This window comes from Hyalella azteca, unplaced genomic scaffold, assembly GCF_000764305.2.
Source record: "Hyalella azteca isolate HAZT.00-mixed unplaced genomic scaffold, Hazt_2.0.2 contig2151, whole genome shotgun sequence".
NCBI lineage: Eukaryota > Metazoa > Arthropoda > Malacostraca > Amphipoda > Hyalellidae > Hyalella > Hyalella azteca.
In genome coordinates this window covers 311,877-329,887 of record NW_025932436.1, presented here as the reverse complement: position 1 = coordinate 329,887, position 18,011 = coordinate 311,877, and the positions used below count along the sequence as shown (strand labels likewise).

The following is an 18,011-nucleotide window of genomic DNA, read 5'->3' as shown; positions in this document are numbered from 1 at the left end:
TATGCGTGAAAAAAGTCCTATGAAACTTAGTTCTGTAAATTTGTTTTAAAATATTGTACACGGTGTTGAATTGATATGTCAATAGCAAAAAAAATCCCTCAACAAAGAGTTTGTTCTAAATTAGGAATTGAATTGAAAACAAAATCCAGAGTAGAGCGGATGTGGATTAGAAAGGAATGAACGTCTCTGGCTCTCCACTATGACAAACTAGAGCATCTATTTCAACAGAATTGAACAAACTCAACTTCTAAATCTGATCTTTGAACGTGAAGTTTTGAACGAGTGTTGTTGTTGCCAGACGTATGTGAACTGGCGCCACGTGTGGTTGTCGATGCCTGCGCATGCGCTGCCAGTACCAAACTTGCATTGTCGTCTCAGCAGAGCAGAACCTACTAACATTGGAGAGGGAGACAGAGATATGTAAAAACTAATTTTTTTAAATGTAAATTTATTTGTAAACTGAGTTATATTTTGACTGTTTACCATTGGCGTTCATAAAATTGTGAAGCAATGCATATGCTTAATTTGCGTTCAGAAATTGTATGTTTACCCTAGAAAAAAATAGGTAGGTATGTTTTTAATTGCCATTTGCCACTATGCCGCCAATTGACCGGAACTATGCGCTATCTTCAACAAAACGTTTAGTTGATTTGTTTACATTACGATGTTCATGTTTTTCTGCAGGATATTTTGGCAGGAACAGTAAAAAATGCGGATTGTGGAAGTTAAAAATTTTATGAAGTGACATGTTTGCAAGTGCAAACTGCGATTTTCCAATCAAACAAAAATTTATGACATCCAAGCTGTGAGATTCATACCTACTGAAATTATATGATATTAGAGCCACGATATTTCAGACAAAAATACCACACTCAGGATGATGTATGTTTTCAGTGAATTTTCCCGCGCATTTTCACTTTTCTAAGCTATTGCCGTGCACAGTTGGCGCAATGTAATGAAAATTGATTCTCTTTGCGCACGTGTTCGCGCAATCCCGGCCATCAATTCTACGTTGCGCTGCCGCGCACGAGCAGTTTTTGGAGGAACAGACGTAATACTCACATTACTCAGTACAGTATGCCTTTAATTATCTTTCAATAATAGGTACCGTAAAATGGGGTAACTTAGACCGGCGGGGTAACTTAGACCACTTTTCGTTTTTTTTACAAAAACCCCCACAACTCAAAAACTATTTGACATAGACAAATTTTGTCAATGGGCATTAAAGGCCTAATACTGAGGCTACATAACACAATAGAAAGATTTAAAAAGTTTGCATATCTAATAGGTTAAAAAATTAAAAATGTAACCCACAAAAAAAAGCTATTATTTAATTTACATTACGATGTTTATGTTTTTTCTGCAAGATATTTTTGGCGGAAACGGTAAAGCAATGCGGATTGCGGAAGTTGAAAATTTTATGAAATGACATGTTTGTGAAGTGCAAACCGCGATTTTTCAATCAAACAAAAATTTATGACATTCGAGCCGCGAGATTTCATACCTACTGAAATTATATGATATTAGAGCCGCGATATTTCAGACAAAAATAGGACTTTTCCAGACTAGGGAGCCAGCAAGTTATGGTGAGTGAAGCTAGAGTATAGACCTGTATTTTGCATGTTTCAATTCAAGTTTAATTTAGCTAGTAAGAAAATGGCATCATTTATAAGAAAAAAAAGTGGTCTAAGTTACCCCATTTTACGGTATATGATTTTTCTTGATACGGAAATTTGGTGAATGAGAAATCTAGAACTTTATTTTAGGAAAAATTTTCTCCAAAGTCATATGGCAACACTGAACACCGTCTGTTTACATTTCCTATGTATAATAGCCGCAGTTTACGATTACCGTACGTTCCGTATCCGACAAGGCGGACAAGCGGAAGAGTCAGAAGTAACCCGGACATGTCTTACATTTTATTATTGTCAGTTCGACTCGCGTAGTCAATATACTTGCGAAGTTGCGTATATTGTCAACTAAAATAGTAGAACTATTTTAGCTTTCTAAAGTACGGCGCACGGCGCATTCTTTTACCAGTATAGTACGGCGCACCGCGCAAGTTGTTAAAATGACAAAATAAATTCCCACGCACCTGGCACATCTTCCTGACCATGGCAAAAATAGGACTTTTCCAGCCCTGCCTTGCCACCCACACCCAAATGACCCAATAAAGGAAAAAAAATAAAAACCACAGAAAATGTAATTTATTTTACATCTACATCATCTACAAAGGAAGAGGACTTCAGAAGTTCAGAGTGCTGTTAGTAATGGATGAGTACACTCTGCATGCTTCAATTTCCTTCAAACGTTTTAAAATTAAATTTTATTTCAAGTGTCCCATATAATTAGGCTACCCTGTTGCCAGGGTTAGTTCAGGAAGCTTTTATTTTGCGTCTGGCACCTTACGAATATCATATGGAATTTTTTCAGAGATGCCATACAATAGCCCTTGCAAATACCTTTAAAATGAGCGAAACGTTTTTTAAATTTTCTATGGTATTTTTTTTTTTTTTAGTTATTCTTATAGGAGCACTGGAGACTAGTCCATATAGCCCCTTGCCTAAACTGGGTTTAATTGGTACCTAACAGTCAACACCTCTGAAAGTGAAAATCTGGAACAGAGAGAGAACACACACACACGAAAAAAAAGAAAAAAAAAGAAAAAAAAATTTAACTGACAAATAATAAGGATAAAATAGGTAAAATTAATGAAATTACTGTTAAGTTTATTTAACGGAAAAAAAAAAATTACAGGGAATGCTGAAGTCATAGTGGCAAAGCAGAGAGTTTTTTAGACTCTCCCTCAAGTTCATTTGTGAGTCCTATAAGTAGACCAGTAAAGTATCCTGGATACCAGTAGTATCATACATAAGGAATTGATATAAATCTTGGGTAAATGAGGAAATTAAAAATGAACTGATTCTAAAAAAGCTCTGGTTTGCCACTATGGCTGAAGTTATGAATGTAGATTAATGTTATGAAAAGTTAAATAGAGTAATGAAAAAATGAGTAAATAAATAAACAAAATTAAATAAAATAATAATAAAATAAAATTAAAATAAAAAAAATAAAACAAAAACCAAAAATAATAATAATAATAATGTTTAAAAAACACATATATTTATAATAATAATAATAATAATACAATAAAATACATTATGGAACAAAAGAACAATTAAATATAAAATGCAGTAAGTTAACATTGTACAGCAAGTGTCAACTGAACAAGTAATAAAGCAGTCTGACCGCTCTAATGCGACCGAAACTACGCAATCGAAAAAGTGTTGTTTACATTTTTTGCGGGAACTCATCGCAACTGATTTCCGGACAAGCTTTGCTGCATCGTAATCCATCATGATCCAACGTACCGGAAACCTTACTTTTTTTCTAAATAGTTGGCTGAAGACTGAGAAATATATTAAATGCAAGAATTTCAATCTAAATGTGTCGGCAAGATCTTCTGAAGGCAAAAATGTTGCCGATAATGCGTCGCCGTAGGTCTTTAAATCTTCGTTCACTCTCTGCACAGTGGAGTTAACATAGCATGGACGGCAAACCCGTTGAACTTTGAAGAGAACAAGGCGGCCCAACAACCAACTCAACTTGCTCGTCAGACAAAAAAAAAAAATCAATACAAAGAAAGAAATTGAATAAAATAAAATTCCCAGACCAGTTAGTTACAATATCCATGCCCTGAGGCCTGAACTGAGCCTCACATGAGTATGCACAGGTTACTGAAGGTCCAGCCTGGGTGGGGGCAACCTGGAGCTTCTTAAGATCAAGTTGGTAAAACAAATTGTGACTATTGGAGAACTGCTGTGCAGTATACTTAGAAGAAAGCATAACTCCTGTGGCTTTTCTCTGAAGTTTTCTATGGTAAGATGTTATTAAAGAAAAACGCTCAAAACCGTCCCTTACCACCCCGTTTTACGGTACACCTGAAAATACCATCCGAATTCCGAAGTGACGGACAATGCATCAATGCCATAATCTTACCAAAGGCTGCGCCATCATTAATCTTTTTTTATAACTGACGTTTATATTACACTCTTGCACCAATCTTTTCAATCATTCACCACACATTTTATCTTCTTATGGAAATGTTATAGAACAAAGAAAAAACCGAATGACTATTTTTGTATTAATTTTACATATGCATCATTTTTATAGGAATCTTAGAACAATTAATATTTATTTGTGATAACAAATAATAAAATAAGTAAGTTTATAATTAGCTTAAATTTTCAAAACTTTATATACATGTAAGATCGCGGACATTTACTCCATTAACCATTTTGAGTCCATGCAAATAACTACCTAGTAGTAGTATAGTATCTTCGGCATTGAAGAATAGGCCTGGATAGGCCTGTCGCAGTAGGTTCATAAGCGTGGAAACAAGCCATCCGATGTCTTGCTTTGTTGTACTATTGCTCTGGACTCAGCGATGAGTTTCTGTCCCTGGATGTGGAACAACTTGCAAGTGTATTCTTCGGCATGGAGGCTCTGGAAATCCACAAACACCAAATAGGCGTATGGCAAGTGATTTTCCTGGGCGATAGTGAAGATAGATTGATTTTCGGGGCGCCGGGAGGTAACTTTGTTCCCTGCATAATCATACCAGTAAACTCGATAATTGTGAAGACTTCCAACGTTTGTGTCGCTTATCCGGCACTCTATGTAGTCGTTGTGATGGCGCTGTATATTTTCTGCTGGCACGTTGATGTAAGCTTCAAGATGTAAGGTGATTGGCGCAACAGATCGGGCGGCAATATTGGGTAGGATGAACATCAAGGCTAATACGGCCGAGAATTTGAACAGAATTTCCATGTCGTTTTCAAATATCTGGACGAGTTCTTTACCTCAGGATTTCTTGTTCGTGGATGAAGTGCTGGTTCGATGCTGAGCAGGAATGCGAGTAATCGCTCAGGAGTCGGTATATGTCACTTTCTTTAGAACAATATAAGTCGTCGTCGGCAGTGAATGCAAGAAAAATCAGCTTTACCGCCTCTCAGCAGACGTTGCTATCTCGACCAGCTATGGAGTGAGAATGAGCTTGGCGTGGGTGGCCGGAGCCCTTGATACGAACAGCTCCGTTATAATGCAAGGGTGACACTAGCTTCTAACTCTCTGTCTCTATGCCTTAAAGCTTGGTTATACTATATCATTAAGGTTATTCGAGTTGATTAATATTCTGTAAAGGCCTTAGCTTATAGCATTCCTTCCGTAGAACAGAAATTCCTTGTTCTGTAGAAGGAATTTCTGTGAAGCACCAAAAAGTTACTTGTGGATAAAATTGCAAATTGAAATAGGATTATTTTTTCTGGTTTGAGGTTCGATCAGTGCATTTCCGTTTCGGTATTTCCGATCGCGAACGAACGCGTGCACGGGCTAATCAAAACTCTGATGATTAGGTACGATAACATGTCTTTGAAAACCAATGAATCAATGATGAATGGTGCAATCGCACGTGCGTCTTGTCTCTCAGCAAAGTATCATGGATACCAGCTTTATCATACTTAATAAATTGGTTTAAATTTAGAGTTGATAAGGTTATTAATAATTTGCGTTTAAAAGTTACTTTATAAATACAACACTTCTAAATAATCCAGTGTCTCCGATGTTACACATGTACAATGAATTTATAATTTTATTATGACATATCAAAAATTAATTTTTTAGTTTTATTTTTCAAATTAATTTTTTTTTCAATTTTTCAAAATTGTTCATTTTGTCAATTGATACATGCATTGTCTCCGACTTTACGCAAATGTGCAAAATTTCAGATCGATTGGACAGGTAGAAGTGTGTTAAATATTGATTATAAGTTAGGTAGCACACAAATTATTATTATTTTTTTTTTACAACACTTCTCTCTTAACACTTCTCTTTAACTTCATTTCTTGTCTGTCTGTCTGCTACAAATCTTATAATCGAAATTTAACACACTTCTACTTTCCTATCGAAAATTTTGCACACTTGCGTAAAGTTGGAGACAATGCATGAATCAATTGACAAAATAAATAATTTAAAATTTTTTTTTAATTTAATAAAATTGGAAAAAATAATTTTGTCTGCTACAAATCTTATAATCGATATTTAACACACTTCTACCTGTCCAATCTATCTGAAATTTTGCAGAATTGCGTAGAGTCTGAGACAATGCATGAATCAAATGACAAAGTAAATGATTTTAAAAAGTAAAAAAAAATTTCCAATATTAAAAAAATTGAAAAAAATAATTTTGTCAGCTACAAATCTTATAACTGATATTTGACACACTTTTACCTGTCCAATTGATCTGAAATTTTGCACACTTGTGTGAAGTCAGAGGCAATGCATGAATTAATTGACAGAATAAATAATTTAAAAAAAGTATGTAAAAAAATTTGAAAAATAAATTTTTTTGATATTCGAAAATAAAAAGAGAAATTAATTGTACATCTTTAACATTGGAGAGTGGAGACACTGGATTCTTTAGAAGTGTTGTCTTTAAAAAGTAATTTTTGCAACGCATATTATTATTTGTTTGTTAGTCTGCTACAAATCTTATAATCGATATTTAACACAATTCTACCGATCCAATTTATCAGAAATTTTGCAGACTTGCGTAAAGTTGGAGACAATACATGAATCAATTGACAGAATAAATAATTTTAAAAATTTAATTCTTTTACTAAAAAATTGAAAAATTAATTTTTTTAATATTCGAAAATAAAATTAGAAATTCATTGTTCATGTGTAACATTGGAGACACTGGATTCTTCAGAAGTGTTGTCTTTAAGAAGTAATTTTCAAACATATATTTTTAATATAAAAAATAATTTTTTGCGAATTTTCAAAATTATTTATTCTGTCAATTGATTCATGCATTGTCTCCAACTTTACACAAGTGTGCTAAATTACAGATCTATTGAAAAGGTAAAATTATGTTAAATATCGATTATTAGATTTGCAGCAGACAGACAAACAAACAAGAAGTGAAGTTAAAGAGAAGTGTTGTAGAAATAATAATATGCGTTCAAAAATTAATTTTTAAAGGCAACACTTCCTAAATATCCAGTGTCTCCGATATTACACATGTACAATGAATTTCTAATTTTATTTCCATATATAAAAAAATTATTTTTTAGTTTTTTTCAAAAATCAAAATCTGTAAAATTTCAAATTTATTTATTCTGTCAATTGATTCGTGCATTGTGCCCAACGTTACGCAAGTGTGCAAAATTTCAGATTGATTAGATAGATAGACGTGTGTTTAATATCGATTATAAGATTTGTAGCAGACAAAATTATTTTTTCAATAGAAAGAAAAAATATGTTTTCAAATTTCTAAAATTATTTATTCTGTCAACTTATACATGCATTGTCTCCAACTTTGCGCAAGTGTGTAAAATTTCAGATCAATTGGAGGGGTAGAAGTGCGTTAAATATCGATAGTAAGATTCGTAGCAGACAGACAAACCAACAACAAGAAGTAAAGTTAAAGAGAAGTGTTGTAATGAACGGATTTTAAAAATCTGTGGTTTGTCGCTATGTTGAGTTTATGTACAGAGTATCGTAAGGTGCGTCACGCATTACATTTCATCCAAACACGTTATGCAACAAGGAAAAAATGTACGAGAAAAGAATCTTCGTGCGTTTCCATTTTACTTAATGCATTCATTACACATAAACTTCAACACAGAAGCGTTTAATTTATCAGACGGTGTATAATGAATTGTAACTCTTGTTCAGATTGCTGCATGCATTTTTTCTACAGAAGAAAATAGGAGAAAAATAGCTTTCTCTTAAACGACAACAGAGGTATGAGCCCTAGCCCAGACACAATGTACGATGGGATTCCTTTTTAGCGCCAGCAACAATAGAGTTGAGGCCAGTAGAGAAGTAAATCAAATTATATTATCGAAATTCTAAAAATCTACGACATGGACGCTGATTCAGAAATACCACGCAAACCAATCATAGGTGATAAATTGAGACTCGTTCACTTCTTAAACTGAAAGAGCTGCGCACTTCGTGAATGTCAATAAGAAATTGTTCTTATTCCTGCTAACTTTGGTGACGAAAATTTTGATCATTTCGTATAAATTAATAGATTGCTGGAGTTTGGGTTAACCTACAGAGTGAAGGACTGCCATAAAAAAAACAATCCCTCACGCCTAAGGACCCAATGGTATAAACCAGGACCTTAAAAATGTTAGAATTTACTCTTTAAGACAGATAAGCTCAGTTTCAACATTTTCTTTCGCAATTTCTTCACGGACTGACGAAATACTAGTCCCTGCTTTTTCTTTTCAGTATTACAGCAAATATGCTTCAGTACTCCAGACTCATTAATTTGATTTCTTGACACTTTGTTGCCAATTTGATCAGAATTTACGGAAGAAATAATCATATCGTTATTTTTAGCTCCAGAGCTTTGTCTGTTTGTAGCCGGATTGATGTCAGCCACGGGCGCAGGTATTTCATCATCATCAGGAAATGAAATCCTCCCCTCCAGCCCGCGTCGAGTGCCTATGACGACATCGAACTCATTCTGTAGGTCGTCAGATTTAATCAAATTCCCATGAACATCGCGGCTCTCTGAACCCGGCGAGACAAACCCTGATAACAAACGGCGGTAGTCTGTGCGTCCTTTTCCTTTATCCCGACGTTGTTTCCGGACGCGCAATGAACTTGTGCAGCGTCGGTTTTGGTCTGTACTGTGGGTCTTCTGATGCTGTATAAGTTTTTGCTGTAAAACATAAAAGTATTCAATACTTCAACACATAAATATTACGAATTGTGGGTACACAAGCCATACCAATATCATTATAAGATTATTATTATTATTCATATTCGACAACAAATTTGGAAAATGCCTTTTCGACAAATATTGCCGAGGTTTAATACCTGATAAATGCATAGCGAGTTGTTTACTTTTCTTGTCAGTAAATGTTATATTGTACACCTTTGCAATAACCATAAGGAATTTTAGAGCCACTAAGTCACGTCAACAGCTAAGCTAAGTCCTTACAACCGCAAGGCAATAACATCAGTTTTCTCACATTGGTTGATAATTTCTTGCCGCAGACGAGGCAGGGGTGAAGACGTCCTTCGTTGTCGTGTTTATCGCGTACGTGGGACACGAGCGCCCGCAGGGAGTAGTAGCAGCGGCCGCAGCCATCGCTCTTGCACTGGAAACTCAGTCGCAGATCTTCGTGCGTCGCGCGGTGTTTGTTGTACCTGCAACGAAGAAGTACATGTAATCAAGCAACACGATCATACGATTGACTTTTAATATATCAGAATTTTTTTGTTGTTGCTGTTATCTTAGTGTTTCTTGCGATCATTATTCCTGCACCTCAGCTTAAGTCTTCAAGAGTCTCAGTGTGTCGCCTGAAATCGAATTTTCTTACATATTATTAGTTAATGACTATTTGACTATTATGTCAAAGGTTCATGAGGTTTCTGTTTTATCCAGGACATTTTTTCAACTAAAATCAACGCCTAAACATGAATATTATGAAATTCTGGGCACGAAATTGCCGTGATGATCCCGATCCCAAGCTACGAGGGATCTTAAAGACACAATATTCGTTGGGGTTTGTATGCTTGAACATTAAAATAATAGAAATTTATTCTAAAGTAAACCGTAAGCATTACTTCTATAAAATTCTAGAACCAGATATTAGTCAGCCAAAACTCCACGCATATCAGACAAAAATTCCATGTTATTGAGAAAGCAATTATATGGAACCTGATAGTTTAAACATTAATGAGAATATATAGAGATTTTCATCGCTGTGATTTTGGTCTGTTAGCTGACCTTGTCAGCTGTTGGAAACTCATGCCGCACACGGCGCACTCGTATGAGTGATCGTTTGCCAGGTGACGCCGTAGGTCTACGTGTCTGTCGAACGTCCTGTCACACTCATCGCTGCGTGAGCACCGGTACCTGCCAGTTTCATGCACCTGAGCGTGACGCTTCAGTTTACTGGGCACGTTAAATGCCATCTTGCAACCAGGGAACTCACACCTGTGTGAAGGGAACACTAGAACTAACTGTTTTTTAACCTGGTAAATATCAACAGGGGTAACAACAATGGGTAACAAAATGTATAGATCAGGCTTTGAGAATCAAGATTAGAGATACAGAATTTGAAAATTCCTTTTGAAAAGATATACCACTTGTACTAACAGCAAAATTGGCTCGTTTGAATCTATAAACAATTCCAAAGCATTATATTTCTAAAACCATAACTGAAAATTAGTTCCTGTATTAGTATTCTAATATGTTCTTAAAACATAGATGCAATTGGTATCACAAATAATCCACAATATTAGAGCGTAATGCAGTAGTGACTTACTTGAATGCAGGTGCATTAGTGTGAGTCTGGAGATGAGTCAGCAGATGTTGGTGCTTCAAGAAGAGCTGACCACAAGAGGCACACTCGTGCTTGCGGCGACCATGGTACTGCACTGTGTGCTTGCGCAGGCTGTACACGTTGGCAAAATCCTTCTCGCACTCTGAACATCTGAGGGCAGAAGCAAGCATTAGGATACGCGCTAACAAAAATTTTTTTCTAAATAATTCAAATAATATGAATAAGTTAAGTATAATTGGCACATATGAATGATTAAATTATATTTTAGAAGAATATTTTTCCAAAATCCAAATAAAGGATAGTTTAGAATTAAATTTTTTTTATTATTAATTTCTCCTTATTTCTAGGGAGAAAGACATGTTTTTACCAAGAAACATTTAAAACTATATGAAAAGCACAAATTAAAATAGATGATTATAATATGCTTACGCAATAGTTCAACAACCTGCAACTCTTTACACAGTTGAAAACAGAAATACATCAAGTGTGTATAACTGTAGCATGCATTCTTATTCTAGTATAGATCGAAGGGAAGGGCCAGATTTGCAATAAAATATTTGATTAGGAACAACAGAAAAAAAAGAAGGAAACCTTCCATGAAAGGCATATTTAATTGCATCAATATTCCCTCAGCTAATTTTCATGTCAATGAGAAATACCAACCTCATTCAATCAAAGTTGAATTTTTAATTTTTTTTAATTATATGAAGTAAACACCAGTTGACAAAAACATTAAAATGCAAGTGAAATGTAGTCTTAGTTGTAAATGGATCAATTTCAACTAATAGGTACCAACAAGCTTTTAAATGAATTTCAAATTAGTATAGCTGCAGCTCAACCTGATTACATTAATTTTTCCCATACATAAAAGATCATATATTAGAAAATGATGAGGTACATCTACTGTATTTATGTTTAGCAACACATACCTGGGTTTGGCCTGTGGCAGTTGCTTCTGTTCTGAAAGGCTTGGATGAGATGCATCTTTGTGGCGCTTGAGATGCTGTGATCTAGTGTAGCTGCGACCACAGTCAGGGGCATCACAAACATAGGGGCGCTGTGAAAGAGATGGTAAAACTAAAGCAATATAACTATGCAGATTATCTGTAAAAGAGTATATCAGTGATTAGCCATCTAGAGAATTTTAAAGCCTATATATTATGTAATACTTACCAAAAATGGAAATTAATAGAGAAAAACTTTTTCTGAGCTTTAACCAATTAAGAAAAATTACTGAAGCATTTTGTCTTTCAAACCAAATTTTATTCATGTCAAAAAGACTGAATTATTCTACAAAGTTAAAAAGTTCATTCTTGAACAGCTGTTGGCAATCAGCACAATGGTCAACTGAAAGAGCACACTGGTTTTCTGAAGTTAAAAACTAGAACTGTAGATATATAAAAACTGTTCAAATAAATCTGAAACATCTATTAAACCTGGATATTTGTAGTTAATGTGATATTTTTGATAAAGGAATTGTAAAATAGAATTATAAAATAAAATACTTAAAAAAAACTTCTTAAAAAACCACGCTTTTCTTGTGGACTAAAAAGAAAAAAATTAATTATGGCTTGCCCCAAAAAAACGTGTTTCGGGCAGATTTATGATTGAAGCGAAAATCACACAACACACGTTTTTAAGTATTTTATTTTCTCCTTTTTAGTCCGTTGCTACACATGAAAAACGTTGTTGCGAGCCAATTTACTTGCCTTGACGTGCGTATCGATGATACGCAGCGTAAGCGCCTGCTCGTCATACTATATATATACTATTTATACATACTTTACTCAATTAAGCTAATTTAGGTCTCTAAATGCTAGTTTATATGATTGTATCTGAAATTGTTAGGCGAAAATAGCCTACATGCCGAATTTCAGATCTCTAGAACAATCAGAAGTGGGCTAATTTTCGTTGTCAATTTTAACAACAAACAAACAAACAAACAAACAAACAAACAAACAAACGCGAAGCTAAGCTAAGAAAAACGTGTTAATAACAAACAAACAAACAAACAAACAAACAAACAAACAAACAAACAAACAAACGCGAAGCTAAGCTAAGAAAAACGTGTTAATGAAGGAACATAAAGAGGATTATAGAAATATAATTCTTAGGGAGAAAGACATATTTTTACCTAAGAAACATTTAAAACTTTCATGGATTATCAAAACAGCAGTTATATTGCTGCTAAAAGTTGAAAATGAGACTTCCTTCAATTGATATCCTTTCAGCTTTAAAATATTAATGGGTCTTAGTAAAATAGAAGTTTGATAAATGTGCTCACAGTAACTGGGGTGGAGAAACAGGCTCTGAGGGAATGTGTCTAAAGGATTGTCTTCAGAGAGATCTGTCTTTTAATATAAGATTCTCAAATCTCAGAAATCACTTATTCCAAACAATTCCAGTTTTAGCTGTTAGGTAAATAAACATGGCACAAAATGATTGGATATTAGGACACTATTGTACAAAGTCATGACATTAATGCTTACAGATTCAAGAATGTAATTTAATAAATATGAAATGCTCACGCAAATAAATTCATTACTTACAGCTCCAGTGTGAATCCTCAAGTGTTGTTCAAGGCGACTATGACGGCTGAACTTTTTGTCACATCCAGGAGCTGAGCAAACATAAGATCCACGAGATTTCTTAACTGCTCCAGAATTTTCACTTTCAGCTGCAGCAACATTTGCTAGCTGGGAATCTCTGCAAGATATTTGTACTTTACAAATGAAGTGAGCGGGAAGGTGGTTTCCGGGCTCATCAGTATTGGAGTAAGATTGTACATCACATTCCTGTAGATTAACTTCATTTTGAAGTGATTTTGACAGCTTTCTATTAACTTCAATGTTATCATCATGTGAAGAAGAGGCTGTGTTTGAACAAGAATTAAAGGAATTTGCACATTCCATTGGGTAAATTTTTTGAATAATTAATTTCTAGGCTCAGAATTTGGAATTTGGCTCAGAAACTGTTGGTGGAAAAAGATTATGAGCTGTTAAAAATAATGATTGCAAGGATAACAAGCAAATATATTGAAATCATCATAATTCACACTAAAAATTTATCTTGAGTTTTATTTCAAGAATAGGAGTGAAACAAATTTTGGAGGCATTATAGAAACATTCAGCAATTTAGTCAAAAGGAATAGAGTTTATTTCGTCTGAGCTATTTTGTTGGAGCTTAAATGCTGAAAAATTGCTTTAAAGTTTAACTATCGCTTTTTACTAGTCTTATATACATTTTTTGCATTTTTTTGTTGCTATTGTCTTACAAACTTCACTTCAGAAAACACTGAAAACAAAATGGCCCAGGAATAATTTTATCTTCCATTGTGAGTTCTCGAACGAGTCACGTCTTTTAGGAAATGTTCATTGTGTATATGCATGAATTACTTTTATAAATGAGAGGCAGGATTTTGAGAACTTAAGCATGTGTAATGTGGTGTTATTAAAGTTATCTCGTGGTGATACTCTCAGAATTTAAATCCCAAAAATTCATATACAAGTACCGGTACCGTATTTAAAATTCACGACTTGATAGAAAAATAAGATTGATAATTTTCAGAAAAACAATGCAAAAATTAAAAATCAGTTATGAATATTAGAAACCTCATGAAAAAGGTTTGACAATTCATGCAAACAGCACATAAACAAGTAAAAATGAAGTGTGGTTATTCAATTAAATTTTGATGCGTAAAGTTTGTTGAGGCTATAATTATCAATCAATGGTAGAAGAATAGTATGACAAATTTGCAGGTCCTAAATGCTCAGTTTGGATTGACTGCTTTGTGGGAATACCATAGGAATAAAGATAGAAGTTTTGTCCATGGATACCTACCAAATTAAATGACAATAAATGGATTTGGTAGGTAATTTATGAATCCCAATTTCAAATATAAATGAAAAATGTCCCTATTATTTTAGAAGTGTTCCATATGAATACACTTGTGAAAAATACACTTATGTAGTCAGTGGAGTGAGTTTTCAAACAGACAAAATAGTTGAATTTGAAATATTTAGCTAGTATACCTATCAGTGGGATCATTAAATGAGAGGTATGAATAGAATTTGTATCATTATTTAAAATAAAAAAAAAATAAAACCATCAGAAACAGGGTGTGTACCGATATTGAGGAAAAAAATCCTGGACTTTTCCAGGACTCTCCATGATCATCAGTATAATTTTCTAGGACTTGTATACAACAGGTTTAGCATGACTGAAAGAGTAACCGTGCATATTCTATCATCTCCTAAAGTTTATAACTAGCAAACATGTAAGAGCATAGAGTGGGCAGACACAGAGGATCAAAAATGACACAAATCTGGAAATCAAGCCCACACTTTTATTGTTATGAATTCAATAGTGTAAAATCATAACAAATATTGAGTAATGCACACAATATTGCACATGATAATGTCAATACAGTTCAGAACACGATTCAACACCACTACCCTAACATTCAACTGGCAGCTATTTCATCAACTTTTTCTTTAATGCTCAGTTCAAGAGTGTCTAGCTCCTGTTGCTTTGTTTTCAAAAATCGCCTCATGGCGTTGAACTTTGCAATGATTTTCAAATCCCCCTTTCTCTCCATTGCTTCTGCATATTCATCAGCTGTTGATGCCTTCCTCTGTGCACATTTTCTTCTTCTTCTTCTTCAGTTCATCTAGCTCATCCAACAGAGCATTCCTCTTCTGGGTCTTCTTTTGTTACAAAGCTTTACATCTTTTGTTACAAAGCTGGTCAGTTTGCCATTGGGGTTGGCTTTGACAGTGGATAGTGGCCAGCTCTCAATCTCTACATTCACAGTGGCAGTAGACACTACAGTGCTGATTTTGGAGCAAGAAACTGCAGTTGCATTGCTGTCAGCAGACCACAAATTGGAAATATGTAACTGTGCTTCGCTTTCACTTCACTGTGGTGCTTAGCTAACTTGGTGTGTTTGCTGCCTTTGGCATGGCTTTTCAGAGCTGCTTCCCCAATATTTGACACATTGAAGTCTTTCGAGCACAATGTACATATTGCCATACCTTCATGCTTGGCCACTGTGCAGAGAGTGGATGAATATTGCAAGATCTTTGGCAACGCTTCAGTAGCAAAATTTACACTTTCAGAAGATCTTGCTGACACATTTAGATTGAAATTCTTGCATTTAATATATTTGTCAGTCTTCAAACAACTATTTAGAAAAAAACTAAAAGTTTCCGGTACGTTGGATGGATCAGGATGCAGTAAAGCTTGTCTGGAAATTGGTTGCAATGAGTTCCTGCCAAAAAATGTAAGCAAAATGTAGTTGCGGTCACATTAGAGCAGTCAGACTGCATCATCACATATTCAGTTGACACTTGCTGTACAATCGGACTGTTTTTATGGTAAAATTAGTTATTTGGGATATCACGTGCATGCAATCTTGTGAATAAGTTTGTGGCTTGTAAATAGTTTTTCATTACTCAGTGTAAATGGCTTTTCATTAAAAATTACACGGAGATGCATCTTGAAAATGGTTGGCGACGCTTTGGGCTTAAAAACCCATATATTGGCAATGCTGCTTCCACCTTCTGCACCCTGGGTGCTTGGGATGGTGAGCAAACCAGTCACAATAAGCTTCTATTTTACCACACATCTCTTTTACTTCACTTCTTGTTTGTTTGTTCATCTGTCTGTCTGCTACAAATCTTATAATCAAAATTTAACACACTTCTACTTATCCTATCAATCTGAAATTTTGCACACATGCATAAAGTTAGAGACTGCAAGAATCAAATGACAAAATAAATTATTTAAAAAAATCTATCAACATTAAAAAATGTAAAAAATAATTTTGTCAGCTACAAATCTTATACCGTAACTGATATAACACCTGTCCAATTGATCTGAAATTTTGCACACTTGTGTGAAGTCGAGAGGCAATCCATGAATCAATTGACAGAATAAATAATTTTGAAAAAAAATATAAATTAAAAAAATTGAAAAATTAATTTTTTTAATATTCGAAAATAGAATGAGAAATTCATTATACATCTTTAACATTGCAGACACTGGATTCTTTAGATAGTGTTGTCTTTAAAGAGTAATTCTAAAAAAGCTTCTATTTCTACAACACTTCTCTTTAACTTCACGTGTGGAATTCCAGAGGGGTAATATATTAACTGGTGAACATAGCAAAATGGAAAGCATGACCTAAAAATCTAGAATGGCCAGCACACCTCCACTTTGAGTCCATCATCATCACTGACAAGTCTCTGCAAGCTGCCACAGCTGTTTCATTGGGAAAAAACAGAGCTTACATCATCACAGTAACAAGGATCCAATCAACGCTTGAACGCGTTCAATGTCACAGTCACTGTCACATGAATCCAATCATCGCTAGAATGTGTGCAACGCCAGTCACAAGAATCCAATTACCATCAGAATGCATGCAACGTCACAGCCACTCGAATCCAATCAGCGTTAGAAAGCTAGAATGGACTGCCCCAAATGCACACATTGTTAATGCACTAATGCTAATTTAATGTGTAATGCTACACTTCTTATTTCAAGTGCCTAATACACTAATGTAGTTATGTCACTATTGATGAAAATCGCAAAGAATAACATCTTCACTTTGTACATTCACTCACAAATACATGAAAAACTGCCTATGATTTCATCGACATATAAAAAACTGATCACTTATGAAATCAGCTGAGACATGAAAACTACTCGCGATCAGCATTCAGGAATACCATCTGTACCGAAACAATAACAAAGAAGGTGACACGTGACTGAGATACCAACAATATGATATCAATATACTCTGCGAAGAAATGAAATATTTGAATTCTTCTATATTGTAAATTTTTAGTAACTGACATTCAACAGAATGGTTTAATAATAGTCATAAATATTATACATGCATTGCATGTAGTATCAATCGTGTGCAACGAAGCTGGTGGGAAAGCTTTTGGCTCAGCCTGGTTAGTTGACTTAGTTCTCATTACGCAACCGGAATAAGTGGATGTGGTAACTACGATGCAGATGAAGCTCCCGCCCACGCTGACCAGTGGACACTTCAGTTTTATACTCATTAGGTTTTATTCATACACTTCGAGACTATTATTGAGAGAAAACTTTACGTGATATATTGTGAGCCATCTAAAGTTCTAATAATGTATAAATTACGAGGTTCACAGAATCTAAAGGTTTGAATGCTAAATTTTCCAAGTACGCTACCAGTAGTCTAGTCCGTCAACTGAGTCAAGTGTCATGTTGATGTCGTTGGTGTGCATTGCCTCTTCTTTTATAAGTTTATCCTCATTTTGAAAGCTGACAAAACAAATAGGTGCAATAAATGTTTTTTTTATATTTAATTTGCAATCATTATGTCAAGAGTAAATAGTATAAGCCATATTAAGTTCTTGCCGATGAGCTGTTAGTTTACTTTGAGTAAGGATTTAGGAGAGTGGAGAAAGTGAGAGACTCTTTATTGCCATTCATTACTCACTAACAGCAGTCATTATTTATTTCAAGCATTCGTGTTTAGCTTTGTTTACCGTATTTGCTAAAGATGATCGCTTAAAATGAAAGAAAACGCACCTTATAGGACTAGTTTTAACATGTTGATAGGAATAGGAGTCTGCGACTGCATAGAGTTGGACT

At 34.6% G+C, this 18,011-nt stretch overlaps 1 protein-coding gene across 1 annotated transcript; it reads right to left on the bottom strand.

The window, feature by feature from the left end:
- Nucleotides 1–7,631: 7,631 nt before the first annotated feature.
- On the bottom strand, nucleotides 7,632–13,339 carry LOC108672451 (zinc finger protein 132). Its single transcript, XM_018160115.2, has 6 exons — nucleotides 12,920–13,339; nucleotides 11,300–11,427; nucleotides 10,353–10,520; nucleotides 9,812–10,021; nucleotides 9,051–9,228; nucleotides 7,632–8,737 (listed from the first exon to the last, which is right to left on the bottom strand). The coding sequence occupies exons 1-6, from the start codon at nucleotides 13,280–13,282 to the stop codon at nucleotides 8,201–8,203; spliced, it is 1,584 nt and encodes a 527-aa protein (XP_018015604.1). The 5' UTR covers nucleotides 13,283–13,339; the 3' UTR covers nucleotides 7,632–8,200.
- Nucleotides 13,340–18,011: the final 4,672 nt, after the last annotated feature.